The sequence below is a fragment of the Macrosteles quadrilineatus genome, unplaced genomic scaffold (assembly GCF_028750875.1).
Source record: "Macrosteles quadrilineatus isolate MER2022 unplaced genomic scaffold, UCM_ALF_1.0 Scaffold_8__2_contigs__length_117827958, whole genome shotgun sequence".
Taxonomy (NCBI): Eukaryota; Metazoa; Arthropoda; class Insecta; order Hemiptera; family Cicadellidae; genus Macrosteles; species Macrosteles quadrilineatus.
The window spans coordinates 96,081,887-96,098,106 of NW_026542601.1; the positions used below are offsets into that span (position 1 = coordinate 96,081,887).

At 34.6% G+C, this 16,220-nt stretch overlaps 1 protein-coding gene across 10 annotated transcripts in view; it reads right to left on the bottom strand.

Annotated features, from left to right (window-relative positions):
- The window catches only part of LOC128999359 (patronin), a 110,738-nt gene that overhangs the window by 43,457 nt on the left and 51,061 nt on the right, over positions 1-16,220 (bottom strand). For all 10 annotated transcript variants that reach the window (XM_054425819.1, XM_054425824.1, XM_054425820.1 and 7 more), the window contains 6 exons: positions 6,486-6,581; positions 4,874-5,080; positions 3,847-4,050; positions 3,323-3,448; positions 1,943-2,058; positions 1,005-1,114 (listed from right to left, as the gene is read on the bottom strand). In XM_054425819.1, coding sequence (XP_054281794.1) covers positions 1,005-1,114; positions 1,943-2,058; positions 3,323-3,448; positions 3,847-4,050; positions 4,874-5,080; positions 6,486-6,581 — 859 coding nt within the window. The remainder of the gene's footprint in view (positions 1-1,004; positions 1,115-1,942; positions 2,059-3,322; positions 3,449-3,846; positions 4,051-4,873; positions 5,081-6,485; positions 6,582-16,220) is intronic.

Consider the following 16,220-nt stretch of genomic DNA (forward strand, 5'->3'; position numbering starts at 1 on the left):
TTTAATTTTTTTTAAATTTAAATTTTTTTAAATTTTAAATTAAAAGTTTGCAATTAACGTTTTGCTAAAAAACTTAGCGGTTTAAAAAATCTTTTTTAAATTAAAAATTTTTAAAAAAATTTTGATTTTTTTTTTTTTTTTTTTTTTTAATCTCGTCTCGAAAATATCCCGTTAGCATTTTAATCCCGCCCGAAGCTTCGAGATAAAATAAATCTCGAAAAAATCTCGAAGTTTCGGGTCTTGTCCATCACTACTGATGACATATACCAACAATCTGCAACATCATACTTACTTATTTTAAGAAAGTTACAAATTAAAGAATATATGAAAATGGTTACTTATTAAAAACAAATGTCAACTAAGAAGCAGCAAATAAAATGGAATCGTTAGATTTCATTTTGAAGATTTTTTTATTTTTGTAAATTTGACAACATGCAAGGATGCATCGAAGTTCTACTCAATTGCATGAGTTTGCACATTTAATTAGTCTTAATTAGCAAAGTAAAAATTAAAATAGTGGTTGCTTTCGACATTCAACGATTATTAAAAACAAGCCAAAATAAGTATGTATACTTTCAAAATTTTAAATTGCTTGCAAAGCAAATTACAATCATAAGTGTGGTTGTATTTTTATTTAACTAACAAAATATAGTTAAGTAATAGGGATGTTAAAGACCGGACATATTCAAGGAACTTTAAATCCCTCTTCATGGAGAATTAATTTAATATTGTGGATTTTTCAGGTCAGGAATTTCAACTGCAATGGAGTGATTAATATGAATTTTCAATGTCACTGCGATTGCAAAAAATGATCAAGATTTTCCGCAATAACAGATTGGGACTATATCAGACGTGTTTTAAAGAACTTAAAGCAAATGAGTTTTATTATAAAAAAAACATATCCCATCTGAAACTTATGATCCAGTCTTGCACATCCCAATTTGACTAGTTATTTAGCTGAATAGTTTGTTATGTTTATAATTTAGTCACGTAATTTGACTAACCTTCAGTTAATTGTGCTGCGCCTTTGTCAAAACGAACACACTTGGCCGGATGGATCTCTAGAACATTGAAGAGGTCGGCTAGGAACACTATGAGGTTAGGACGCATGCTCCTGAAACAAAATATCTAGCTAACTGGTTTGTTTGATATAGCACAAAGGAAACTGTTACAGCAATAGTAAGTCATGTAGATATGCAATGTTAACTGGTCCACTCTTGTATTAGAATATAGCTTGTTCAGAGCACGGTAACTCAAAATAGATTACTTAGTAAGATATTTAACAGTAAAACTGAATGTGTTTGACCCCTAAAAAAAAAAACCAGAAAGTGTTGGAATGACCAAGGTAAGAAATACCCGAGAAACTGGTGTGGTGTACATAAGGTGTACTGGTGTGGTGTAGAAGACCGAAGAAGGTGGAGGTAATATGTTAATGAGGTCAAAAAAACTTGGTTTCAATAGAATCATGAGTATAATAAAAAGCCATTCAAGGTAAATAGTTGGATGAGAGGTGTTAAATGATCAGATAATTTTAATCAAACATGGTTACTTTAAGAGCACAGTTACTGACAGCAGTACTGACATTTCATAGCGGAGACTATCCAAAGGGTTACACTACAACTGATGGATTGGCTAGTTCTACTGTAAAAGAAAACCCCTTTCTACTATTCCAACCCTTGCTATTTCTTCTCTTAAGTTCATGTGAAATCACTTCATAAATGGGACTTGCTATGGCCTCCTCTTTTCCCCTGTCATTTCACAAAGTGAACATTAAGAATATGAAATAATTGAATATCAAATGGCTTACATTTGTGCTTTAAGGACAGTAGCTAATGTTTAACTCTTGAAATTCAAAAGGAGTGGTATACAGTCTTTGAAAACCAAGTGTTTACCAGCCTGGTATTCGTAAACTAAGATTGTACCATTCCCACAATCAACTAACCCTCTCATGAAGGAGATGTCCTCAGGCGTCATGTGGAAGACGTTGTACGGGAGGCTGTGATGACAGAACTGATTGACCAGCATCAGATTACGCACCCTGTCTGATACTGTCGGCACCTGCAAACATTTACAAATTACTGACAAAATGCTCAATTATGGCTACTCATACAAGACCATAGGCTTACAATGGGACTAAACTGTTAGTAAAGCTTTTTGTAATAGACACAGCATCAAAAACAGCTGTCTACACAGGTAAGAGAAGTGATGGACAGGATTAAATTTTTAGATCGGTATGGGACGGGATGGTATTTTTTCCTGTTCATAAAAAGGGTTTGCTTTAAAAGTCTTTAGTATTGCAGTTGCAAAAAAAGACAATTAAATCAATTTTTACTGTTTGTGGCACTGATCTATAAAAACAAAAAAATGGGTAAAAATTTACAGTAAGTAATTTACATAAACTTGGGACTCGTGGTCACGGCGTGATGGTCGAAATGACTCGACGGTCACAATGTGATCGTCTAAATGACTCACAATCAAGGTGTGATCGTCGAAATGACTCTGCCGTCACGGCAAAAATTTTTGTAATGACGTGAATGTCAGTTTGATCCGCGATCTTGGCCCGATCGTCAAAATGACTTCGCCTCCTGTGTTTGCAGAACTATCATTAACAAACAACTCTCACAATAGCAGGGTAATCGTCACTCGCGAAGCGGCAAAATCGTTGAAAGTCCGATCAAACCCCGTCCCGAAAAGTAAAATATAAATTTTAATTCCAACCCAAAATTAGAAATTCACTTTAGGTTTTCTTACACATTATTATTTAATACAATCGAGTTTTTATTATTTGCCTGAAACCAGCTGTTACAATATTATAAGGAAAGGTACGATAAGACAAACAATATTTTTTTTTAAATATGCTAAAAACCTTTTAATTGATATAGTGATTTAAGGTTTTAAGTTCATCTTTCACTGAAACCACTAACTTTTCTCGTTTCAAAGAAAAAAATAGCTGCCAAAGTAAAAACACCTCGGCTGAAATTGTAAAATATAAAATTTAATTCGACTAATAGTTGAGGGGTAGTAGAGAGGTATACAGGTACGAGCAACTACTGAACTGTGAATAGTGCATGACGATTAAATAATCGAAAAGTACAGCCTAAAGCCTTGAAACTAATGTTCCGCGCACAGATAAAAAGAGGTTGGGAGCAAAGGGGGTTGTTTCAATGTACCCTTATTCAATGTACCAGTCATTGCATCATACTGTTATACTGCATTTGAATATCACAAATTTTTTTAGTATTCAATCAGGTTGATAAGTTGACATGTTTCACACGCCTTTCCCCCAAAGAGTGGGGACTTATACAGGAGGCCCTAGACTCACCTTGTTGATGGTTATCTGTCGCCAAGGAAGGTCCTCGGGGCAGTAGAAGGCAATGAGAGACGCTAGGCACACTCCGTTACTCAGCTCGGACCAGTCTGACACCCTCCTTAGCTGTAGCACGTCGTCCTGTACAGACAAAACAGTTACATCATTCAGTGCATTACTTCATTTAAAAATTTCCAAATTCCTAGGTATTGTATTTAACAAATCTATATACTTAATGCAATAAGGGGTTTCTCTGATAAATTAGTGACTTACCATAAAAAATAATCAAATAGACAGAATCATAGAGCACACAATAACTAATTATTTATCAGATGTCTAGTGCTGAAAGCAGTTCTCCGTACAGAGAAACTGCTCGTTGCCTGAGATCCTACATCCATTCCTTTTTCAACTAGATATACTAGATTAGTTTTATGTGGGCCCTAAACCACTATGTTACAGCAACAACATATAGCTTTAACTTTAGGCCTTCAGAACACAGTTCTACAACCACTACACAAGACATGACCCTATAGACTCACCTTAGCCTCTTGCCGGATGCGTTCGTTGAGCGCAGCCGTTGCCTCGTTGACCCAAAGCAGCAGTGCTGCCTCGTGGTCCGGGGGCAGTGGTGGGGGTGGAGAAGAAAGGTTGAACCTATTGACTGCTGCCAACACTCTGTCAGGCGTTGCAACCTCCTTGGAGTACAGTGACATCAGCGCCTCCATTACACTGACATGTGCTGCCTGTGGACAGTCAACACTATGAATACATACATAATATTGTCTTTGTATCAATCAAAGCCGTCGACATAATTTATATTAAGGATAGAGACTAATTTATAAAACCATATTTTAAATATAGGTCTTATCATTTGGAACACTTTAACATCAACGACGTGTTACAGTCATTAATCTTGAGTGACCAATTCTTTTGCTCAGTCCAAGAATCGCAACTTTGAATCAAAATCTTTGGTCATACAAGGAAGGATTTTTTAACGCTTGCCAAAACCTGCTATAGTAGTTTTTTCCCAAAATGCGCCAAACTATCCCAGATAGGTGCCCTTGATAAGTGTTGGAGCTAGTCATGATTAGATTCATAATTTCATCATCAAAATAGAATTTTAAAACTCCTAGGGTGCTATCAACTGGAATTTTAGGGCCATACTTACAAATAAATGATTCTCTAAAAGGTTCATAACTTTCCATAGTATCAACCTTTCACGGGTTTCACGCTTGAAAACAATACATCTGTCTCGCATTTACTGGAATCAGGAACATCTGTAAAATACTGAGCAGCTAAGAGACAATGTATGCAGTTCTAGTAAGAAATCGTCCATTAATTCGCCGTCAGATGCAACCTCCTACCGGGTTGCGTTATGATGAGCGTGTTTCACCAAACCACTGGAATGTCTTTTTACAAGTTATAAGGAAGGCTCGTCTAATCGTTGCTGAAGGGTTAATCAGAAGGTGCCAGTACAATATGATTACAGTTGCCATTTTTATGAAAACCTTTTTTGTATTATTTTGGATCACAACAAAAGTTAACAGAGTGAGTGGTGAGACTGACCAGTTTGATGGGGTTGGTCTGTATGAGCACTGTCTCTGTGAGTTGAGCATCATTGATGTAGATCCCCTTCCTAGCCAACACCTGCAGCACACCCCAGTTGTTGAGGTTGTGGTAGTTGGGGTCCGAGTAGATGTTGGCCAGCGCCTGACAGTACAACTCTGCATTGGCTAGAGCATGCACCAGCTGTGGCTTTAGGTGTTCCTGATCCTGCAAACACACCAGTGTAGAATGGAGTAAGATGTTTTGTTACTTATAAAGATCAGGGGTTTCTTTAGCCAGGACCATTTACTAAAAGCCCAATTGTCAAGTACTTACCAGTAACATAGATATAGTACTTGTTACACTACTATAACAAGTAACTAGTAAAACAATTGGTTATTATAATTCATACTAGAGTTCATAGTCAATTGTATAACATAAATTAAAAGTAATTTGTCCTGAGCATATCATAAAATTTTTTCAATAATAAACTTTAAGATTCCCTTCCCATGTTATTCAACTCTAGAAGACCCAGCAATAAAACTTTTGGAGGATTTCGGCTTTACAATGAAGTTAGAGGAGAAAAAACCAGGGTGTTTGTGGCACCTACGTAATTTGAAGACGGTCGGGCGTAGAAGCTTTGTAGAGGTGTCTAGATAAAGGTTTTGGTATGTAGATGAGCCATCAAAAGGAAAAAAAACTAAATTCCTTTGGGGCTCTCCCCCATTGGCTTTTAAAGTCTTCTTCCCAGATTTGTTTATAATATGACACTATGGATAATTTTACACTACTTTTTAATAAAACAGCTGTTAATATTTAAATTGTATTTCACAGGTCACAAGTTATAAGTATTTATTTACTAAATCTGTCACATCAACAAAATATTTAGAAATAAAAATGTATCAGGCAATGGTCAAAATATGAGGAGAACCATCCATAGTACAGTAGAGTCCCGCAAACTCGGCACTGGATAACCCGGCAGTCTGGATAACTCGGCCATCACCTGGCTCAGAAAATTAGTGATTTTTTGAGTCCGAGTTAAACATGGACACAAGCCAGCTCAAGTATAATCATTTGCAACTCATACTAAGGATTTGTTGTACTATATCTGATGACTTAATACTGACTTGTAATATAAATCTAACTAAAAAAAGGCGGTTAAAAAGCTTAAAAATTGTATTGCTCTTATTTTTAACTCTAGTTCCTGATAACCCGGCATTTCACAAACTCGGCACCCTTCCAGTCCACATTACGCCGAGTTTGTGGGACTCTACTGTACATCGAACAGCAGCCTCAAAATAGTCAAAATACCAATAATGTCAGCCAGATACATGTAAAACTATTCACACTCAATAATATGAAAAAGTAAAGGTCAACCAAACAAACAGATTTGCTCTTGAATATTTAAAACTCAATAAGACATTAAAAATGATCCTAACATAGATTATAATAACTATATTGTCAAAATGGAGTTGAAGCTATGTTCATTTTGGGCAGCGAAGAGATTGTAATATTAACAAAATAGCCTATAGCGGATAACATGATACATTTATTTATACAATAATGGCTTGCAGTTGACATATTTACTTGGTTTATTTTTATTTTTACACCAGTCGTTGATTCTATTACTTACCTCATGGTCCTTGTAGAACGGTTCCCTCACACTCTCAGGCACCCTGTTGTTGTATGCTTTGGACAGCAACCACTTGACTGACGCTCTTTGTCTTGCCTGCAACACAAACAAAAACATTGATTTACAGACATAAAAGTGCATTTGAAATACAAACATTTGATAATAGGTTAAGGTTATTTCATAATTAGTACTTACTTACTTTCCGTGTCCGGAAATCAGTCTTCGCTTTTCTAAAAATTAGCTACCGATATGGCTTTGTCATTCGCATGTAAAAGATCATCTAATGTGCAAGACTGATCTAGGCGTGGGCAGATCAGCAGATGGCCGGGATCCTGAACAGCACCACACGCGCACAAGATGTTTTCTTCGTCTGGTAAGAGACCCCATTTCTGCATGTTTGTCTTGCATTTTGGTACCTCGACCCTAATTCGATTTGGGGTCTTCCACACCGTGTAATGAAGGCCTCCACTAGGAGCCAGTTCCTCCCCGGCTGGTATGGGAGAGTTAGTTAACGTGGCCTCCCACCTTGACATTGCTTGAAAGTGATCCATCCAGGACTCGTGTCCGTGATAAAAAGCTCTTTCTGGACCGAAGCCGTCGCTCTGCAGGTTGGTGGGCATGGGGTGCACAGAAGGAGCCTCCCCGAAGATTGTGACCAATACACGCTATGAACAACATCACAATCGGACGTACGCCGAGCAACGCTGACATGTCAGCGGCAAATCCTTCTAAAACCGGACGACTTCGAAAAAAAAAAATAATAATAATTAGTACAGTAGCGCTTTCAATGTTTGATTATTAGACCTTCTGTGCTATCCGACTCCGCTACAGACAATCGACTATAGACAATAGAAGAGGGGTACGTCCAGAAGAGGGGTACGTCCAGAGATATGGAAATTCGCTTAGTCGGCAGGTTTGCTGGGGCGGGGGTATTTATATTTTAACACTGTTATTTATTTTTTTTTTTTAAGAGGTTGGCGGCCTCTTTTAACCTTGCATTTGCCCGTCCACATAAACTACCTGTGCGTGGAACGTATCCAGCAAAGCAAGGGGTGAGCCGGTACAATACGAAGGTGAACTGTACTGATAAATTTTAGTCGCAGTGACCAGGATCCGAACCCACGACATCGCTGCCTTGGGCCCGAAGTCCATGACGCTACCAACTGAGCCACCGAGTCACCAATTTTTACGTTTAAACTTTGCATTTCTTAGTAATCATTGTTTTCATGGTAAAAAAGAAAAACTATCACATAGGATTATTGTGATGGTTAACACAAAAACAAATTACTATAAACATTAAAATACTTATTTTGTAATAATAAGCAAAGGAACCCATTGAAGGAAAACTTAAGTCAACAACTCTTAAAGTACAGACAACACTTTTAAAATACAACCTTTTTGTGTAGCTGCTATTATAATTTATGTATACAATCATATTAAGGCATTTCCAACATAGCCTTTAGAAATATTCTCTACAATCTTAAATATTCAAAGATGAATTGAGGTACTCAACTAGGCCATGGGTCAATGATCTATAAACATATTCCACCCTAAAACAATTACACCCTTACACCTTCGTTGTGATAAACCACAGTTCTGTGTAGCAATTGTGTCATTTTTAGATAACTTTTAAATTTTCAGGTACATAATTTTGATTTTTAATTGATTCCTAAATTAATCTGTAGCCTAAAACATTATTTTACTATTTTTAAGTCTTTGTAACAAATTTTAAAATATAATGTTTCAGATTTATGTTGTGAGACTGTAAAAGATAAACATTTTAATTAACATAGCTATAAAACTTTATACAATGTTATAAATTTGTTATGGAAGATATTTGAGAGTTTCTTTATTCTAATTTAGGATAAATAAAAAGTTATAAAATATTTGTTGGAAATGGTCAAACAAGAAACATAGCGCAAAACAAGTTAGTATTAGTAAATTTGGAAAGTTTTGTCAGATTGGTTAGTGGAAAACCCCTATGTATAGTGTCAACAAGTTCTTGAAAAAGACTTTCAACGATTCAATGTTACCATTCTGTGTTTAGATCTAGGCCTATACATCTGTTTATTTTTAAGTAGGCTAAGATATTTTTTAAATGTGACTTTGCCCATTGCTTGTACATGTTTAACGGCAATAAACGATTCTTATTCTTATTCTTATAAAAATAAGTAATACAGTAGTTTATTGAAATATAAAAACCCATAAACATTAGGGGATTAGTTTTAAATTCTAAAATACTTAATGAGAAAAAATGTACAAAATTAAAATTACATACAGAATAAGAATCAGAATCTTTATAGTCAGTAAACATTTTCACAAATGTAATAGACAAAGTCAAATGACTGTTTCTAACACAATGTTTGCTTTAAAGTTTCAAAAATTGGTATGAAAATGGTTTAAACTAAATCATATAGAATTTATACTGTTTTCGTTGAAATAAGAATAAGCTAGCTATTTAAGTTCAAAACTTAGAAAATTGTTATATGAAAAATACAACAAACAATTGTAGACATACAATAAAATGTAATTAATACATACATAAAATATGGCAGAATAGGTTTAATTCATCCTTGAAATGTACATTTAACACAGCTAAAATAAGACGGAAACACAATAGTACATAATTAATTTATTTACTTAGCGTGCTAACAATTTATATACATGAACTATGATATTATCATTTACTATATTACTATATATTCATTAAATTGTTTGCGCAATCCATTAAATGACAGAGACAAATGCATAACCGCATTTTGAAGAGATAAATTCACTTTCATATAGAAAAGGATTGAGTTAAAGACACAATTGTTGTGAAGTCGATCAAAGAGACTATCTGGCAAGTAGCCACCACACTGCAGACACTTCCTGGCCTGAGACTGTGTACTCCTTCACTCTCAACTGTGGACATTGGACTAGCAAACAAGTAACTAGTGAGCGAAATTAGCTGCAGATGAAATTACCCCTTGAGAAAGAGATTAGCTGCAGTTCTCATCCATACATTTGGTACCATTACCCGTGGATTTTTAAACACTCAAAATAGATAACATAGTAGCCTATGTTTTACAGAGGTGTCTCCATATTTGACCTTCTGTGTTAGCTGACCCTCCCTGTGATCAGCCGAGTACCAAATGGTATCATGGATGACTGTACACCAAAGCGGGTTGTCAAGACAACAAATTTTGCTACCTCTGTCTGTAATCAGAAGCGCTTCAGCTTTAGGCATCTGCACTAGACTACCAGTTTTGGGGGTTGATTAATCGATACTTAACTATAGTGTTTCAGCTAATTATATTACATTTTAAAACAGGAATCACAATCTTCAACATTAGTTTTAAAAAGGCTTGTCATAAAAATTTAAACTAATTCCCCCAAAAGTTTAGCATAAAATTTTTTTTCTGAAAATGTAAACATATTAGGCACATATGTTGTCCATATGTTTTTGCTGTCAGATATCCAAGTTGCCAGACCACCGTAGGTGTGAGTGTGACGCAACTACATGGCTGTGCCTTATACAGCACCTGTCCTACCTGTAATCTACACCTACTCATCTCATATGTATACCACTTACTGCTAGCTCACACACACACACACATACATAGACAATTACACTAATTCCCGTAAATATAACACCTTAGGGGTATTATCCTTTCTTGAATTTAAAAACTTCCAAATTGATAATGATAGCCCCACCTAAAAATTTAAAATCAGAGTGAAATTCAAAAACATTTTTTGAATCCTAATTCAGCTGCCTACATAAACACAATTTTGGGTATATTAATAAAATAGCTTAACAGTTGAGAACTGAATTAAAGCTACAACCAGCACTTTAAAATTTTAATAACCCCACATATGCATGAAAAGAAGTATATTTATGTCAAATTTGACATTAAATTATGGATATAGTATACTATAAAACACAATTCACCCAATAAAGACGTTTGTTTGTCGTAGTAAACATATATTTTGTATCATTTATGTTTTTAGTCAATACGGTATCGAGTGTTATTCTTCAAGCATTCTTAGTTCTTACCTACTCTAATGAATGCAATGTTCAATTAAATTACAACAACTGATTTGTTTTCAATACAATTTAGAAAAAAAGACTGGGATGATATTGCGAAATGAATGAACCTCTCTGCATGCATCTTTTAACTAATCATCTGTATGCTAATGATGGTACAGCTAAAGCAATGTATGCTAAATTCGCACCAAATATATCATATTGGCTGGTACATTCAATTTACATCCTAACCATATTATGAACTTAAGTTGGACACCCAAGGCAACAAGTTCAGAGTTTATGTAATATTGGTAGCGGTGCTAGCTCAAACTGTCAAACCTTTACTGAGTACCTTACTTAAAGGCATTACAGTTTGGAATACCTGAACAAATGAAAAGTAATTTGGGATCTTGATAATCGAGAAATGCCAGACATAAATACTAAATTCAATATATTAAAATTATTATAAAATATATATTTTAATAAATATTATAAAATATTTTTTTCTTCTTAGGTTAAGGTATAATTTTAATGACAAATTATACAACACCTAATATGTGTTATAAAAGACACCTTTGACATAAAATTAAATATTTTATCATTTATAAAGGTTTGCATTTAGTATGCAACTAATGTATTTTAGCATTGCTGCAGAGGCTGAGTCACAGGGTGAGTCAGCAGCCGCTCAGATGAGTCAATATCAGCAACAAGTTGTGCTGAGACAGTTGCTGATATCGTATTATCACCCATTGTTTTATATGAGTTTGATTTATGTTGGTAAAATACCAGTGACAACTTGGATAAAAATATTCAAAGAAATAAACTAAAGTTTATAACTATTTCCATTATTTTCCAAATTTAGCAATGATTTTTTTATATAGGTTAGAGAGTTCTATTACCAACTTTAAAAGCTAAAGTTTAAAAGGTTTGCACACAAAGATTAGGCTACTACTTTTATAGTTTCAATTTAAAAGATGATGGTAACGTTCATATTATTATTGTTTTCGTTAAGGTGAATTTAATAATAGTCTTTAGGTGTATTATGTAGTAGAAAAGTAGCTTCTTACCAAGATATTAAAATATATTTAATATGAATGTTAATTGTTTTGTAGAATAACTTATTTTCACCCCAACTGTAAAATATTAACGATTTAAAATAAGTGATCAGAAACTATTTACATTGTTCTACAACAAAACATATAATAAATATAGCAAATTTCAGCCATTAGGACACATACGTAAGATAACAAAGCATCTTAAAAAGATATCATATACTAAGGCTGATTAACCTTGTTGAATGAATAATATAAACTGAAATATTAATAGACTACCTTGTTTACAGAAAATTTAACATTCTAAAGATTGATTTAATACTATAACTCTAATCCTCATAAAAAAGTTCTGTGTGCTTTTATAAAAATGTATTCTTAAAAAGTGGTTTTTATTTCGAGGGTTGAAATCAAAAATAGGCTAAATATTTAAAAATACAACCTTCAAACCATCTCACGATTTATACAACTTTAGTAAAAAAAAGGATGCAAGAGTACCAACGAACAACTATAAGTACATTTATACCTTGTAAAAAAATCAAGAGATTCGTATTTTTAAATTAACGATCAAAACCAGATAAAACCGAAACATCCCCAAACAGAAGGCTCAACATCGACCAAACTATGATTAAAAATTTAATAGGTATAGCCTCCGGACAATACTGGTATTTTAAAACCACTTATGACTATGATGCAATAAGATCGGTGATATTACAATACACAAGCACGCAGGCACAGAAATCCAAATGTGGTTCTGCGCAGCCGTAACGCACAGTGCGCTGGGACACCATACGTCACTGGCCACTACGCACGCGCAGACGACACCACTAAACACAACGCATGCGCAGACGACGAACTGGACAACGCTCGCGCAGACAGCGGCGAAGGATTATCCGAGGTTTAAGTTTATCAGGACGTGCAATTAGCGCCATGTCATTATTAATTGGCGATAGAAAGCGGAACATGAGTGAACCCCCTCTCACTACTAGACTCAGACTAATTGCATTAGGCTTAATAGCAACTTGCAATGCACGACAACAAACCTGTCTTGTCAGCGGTATGGTAGCAATCTACTTACACTGATAGAGTAATTAAAACTCGTACGAAAACAGTTAGAGTATGATCCGTAAAACAATGAAATATTCTCAATCTAAATCGAGTGTTACGGTTAGATTTATACATCGGTTCTCTGTTGCGAATATCCAGCAAATTTATGTACACTTTGAAATTAAAATAACCTTTCAACACTGTAATAGTTGGTTATTGGCAAATGTAGGGGTTGCTACTGCTCATAAATTGTGACCAACATTCTCAAATTTTAACGAAAATAATACCACTTTTTTAGTTTAGTCGTTAGTGGTATTTTGCAAGGGAGTTAGTGTAAACCCCAACCCTCTTAGTAAGCAATCGAACGGGACCCTCTCGTGTCGAAGTCCAAGACGAAAACCGAGGCTAGAAATACACATTCTAACATCATTTATTTACATATATAATTTTATGCATATTTAATTTGTACTCGCTTGCAATTGTAAAACCCACTTCCTATAGACAGTAACTATTTTTGAACAAGTGTAAGAACAGCGATGATTTATAGCTAGAATACAGCTATTTAGTAAAATATGTGTGTAATAAAAGTAAGACTCGATCTACATCATCAGTGATGTGATCAACAGTGACAGAAACAACTATAATACTCCAGGATTTCCGAGAAGCGTATATCTTTACTCAAGGTATCGTCTGTTGCCAAGGACAAATCAATGACCGAGAAGGAGTTGTGTCGCTGTTGCCACAAAACAACAGTTTACGTAGGCACCGCGCTGGCGAGACATTTCCAGCTGTCAGTGTTTTGCAGGATTTTTATCACAAAAACGGGGTACCTACGGTATATGTGGGGGTGAAATGGGATTTTCGGGATAACATGTTTTTTATGGGTAGCCAAGTGGCTATAGCGCTAACTTTCAGATCTAAAGGTCGCCGGTTCGATCTAAAGTATGGTCGATTCTGAACCTAGTTGCAATTTATCATTAGGTAATCCATAATTGATTCTTTATAGAAAAAAATCAACGTTGGGTAGCCGCGAGACCAGGAATAAGACAGTTTGATTACAAAAGTAAATTAAAACATTGGATAGTTTAGAGATTCTAAAGTAAGTTCAAGCAGTGGTTCTGATATTTAAGGCTTTCAATCCTTTCTATTGGTCATAATGCAGTAAGCAGAGAGAGGGTAAAAATTGCGTGGCGTAGAAGATGGGGGAATGTGGGTTTACTTTCATTTTCACTTGCAGGATTCGAACCTAAAATTCGAGATAGGAGTGAGATCATGTGTTCGGGGGACGACATAGATTAGCTCGGTGGTTTTAGTGCTCACCTAGTGATCGAAAGGTCACCGGGCTTGATACTCAGAAAGTTTGTAGCTTTTTGGTGGTGTGTAAGTGTAATCAAACTGTAACTGGGCTCAGCTGCAGATACAAGAATGGGTCCCAATTCATCGTAGAGCGATGCCAGTGATGGTAAATTTTCAGAACAAAAATGGGAATTTAAATTACATTATTAGGTATACTGTAGGATTTTTCAAGGAGAGGAAATATCTTTTTTTGTTTAGAGGAAACACTGCTGCCTAGTTTCCATTTAAGAATGTCACTTTACCTAGTATGGCAACACATAAAAGGCCGTCCCATCTCTTTTTATCTTCCTGCTTATGTGCCAGGTTTGTTCAAGGTTCTCAGTAAGAATTGAAATCCAAAGCTACATTATTTACGTCCTACACAAAAAACATCATATTGAATTTTGTCAAACTACTGTGTAGTAAAAACTATTTGAATATACTTGTTCTCTCAATATATTTAAAATATCTTAAACAATTCACAACGATTTAAAAATTTAAACAAATTTTGAAATTAGTTAAAAACTTAATCCCAAGAATATATTTTCCACAACAATTCTACTTGTGCTGCATATCAATAGCCTAATTCGTGACCAAATGCTTGTCTTAATCGTACTGGTAAAATTACGGGTAAGAATCAAGTAGGCCTACACAAGTTGTATAGTAACATAGTTTCAACTCAATAATACAATAATACATCATACGATTCAAACTGAAACAAGAGGAAATTACTTGAACAAAAAAATAACAAAAAGAATGGTTTGATTTGTAGACAATTGAATACACTTAAAGTTCTCATCAACTGAAAGAGCAATTCTCTTTTTTTTTCTTGAAGATAGATTAACTTGAAGCAAGGTGTGCTCCGAATAACACAGTCATGGCATTATCATTAAGCTACAATTCATTGGTGACTGGCTGAATTGGAACCTGGGTGGTTTAAAAGCATGCAGTGACATAACTTATAATTAACGGACAATATCAATTTCGTTATTTGCTAAATGGACACGATTTAATTAACAACCACAGACAGCCAAACGACTATTCTATAACCTTAAAACCAAACTTTTAAACAATTACAGATTATAGAGTGTTGTAAAAGTGTGAAAATTTATCAATTCATAGAAAGACCCACTAATACAGAATATAACTCAAAAAATTAATCTGAAAAATCGTACGTGTTAATTAAGGAGAAAGAATGAAAGTCTGAGTGTCAGATCATCAAAACAATTATAAGATTTGAATATATATATATATGTTTTTCCAACAAACACGTTTGAACAGTAACAACAAAACCAAACTTTAATCCGCCAGCTAGTTAGCTAATGCTGAATGTAGGTTAAATAACGTAGATCTAAGAGGTGTGGGAAATCTCACGGTAGTTCCTACTCTAGGTGTAAAGAATTATGATTTTACTAACAACTAATTGGTTGGCTTAACTCAATCTAGTTGTATTCTAATCGTAAACAAAATTTTAAAAGTTTTTATAGTAAGTATACAAGTTTGGCCACACGTCATTATTTCCAGTTCAAGTATACTTTTAGCGTCGTAATTTTTACCGACTAATAACTAGTAATGTATTTTTACCGGGAGTCTCCGTTTCTTTACGGTGTTTAACTATGTGGTGGTTCAGCTGTTTCAATGTTTACTAAATCATTTGACTTCGTGAAATAACAATCAGTATTACAGTCTTTGTGCAATGACATTGCATAGTTCAAGTAGACTTCTTATCTTTTTGTAAAATCTGGAGCCTGATTGATGTGTGTTCATGTTGATGTTTGAGGTGCTCTGATGTAAACTAAATGTATCTAATTTATTTTAGGGAGCATTAAAAAAAGATTAACTCGTTTCTTGGCAAGCTATAGTACAAAAAAATTGCTAAATTTAGCAGTGAAAGTAAATAGCATTTACTACAAGAACGGAATAGTTAAAAAACACACACTAAATGAAGTGGTCATAAACATTTTTTAACATTAGTTTTTTTTAGCTCAAATCACACATTATTCACGCAAATAACCAAAACGCATTATTTATTGTAGCTAATTTAAATGTAAATTAAATACTCTACTGGTCTGCAACAATCTACTTCAAAGTAAACGAAATCTAGCAGAAACTAAAAAAAATGAGTCCATTAAAAGTTACAACACTTAACCTGAAACTAATTAAATTCTACTATATGTCGAACACCTTTGATTTAAATAGGTGAATTAATTAATTCGACATTGATTGACATGTGTGTGCAGGTTATTGCCTCGAGTAGACAAGCCAATATCAACATCTGGATGACTTCATCACATCAAG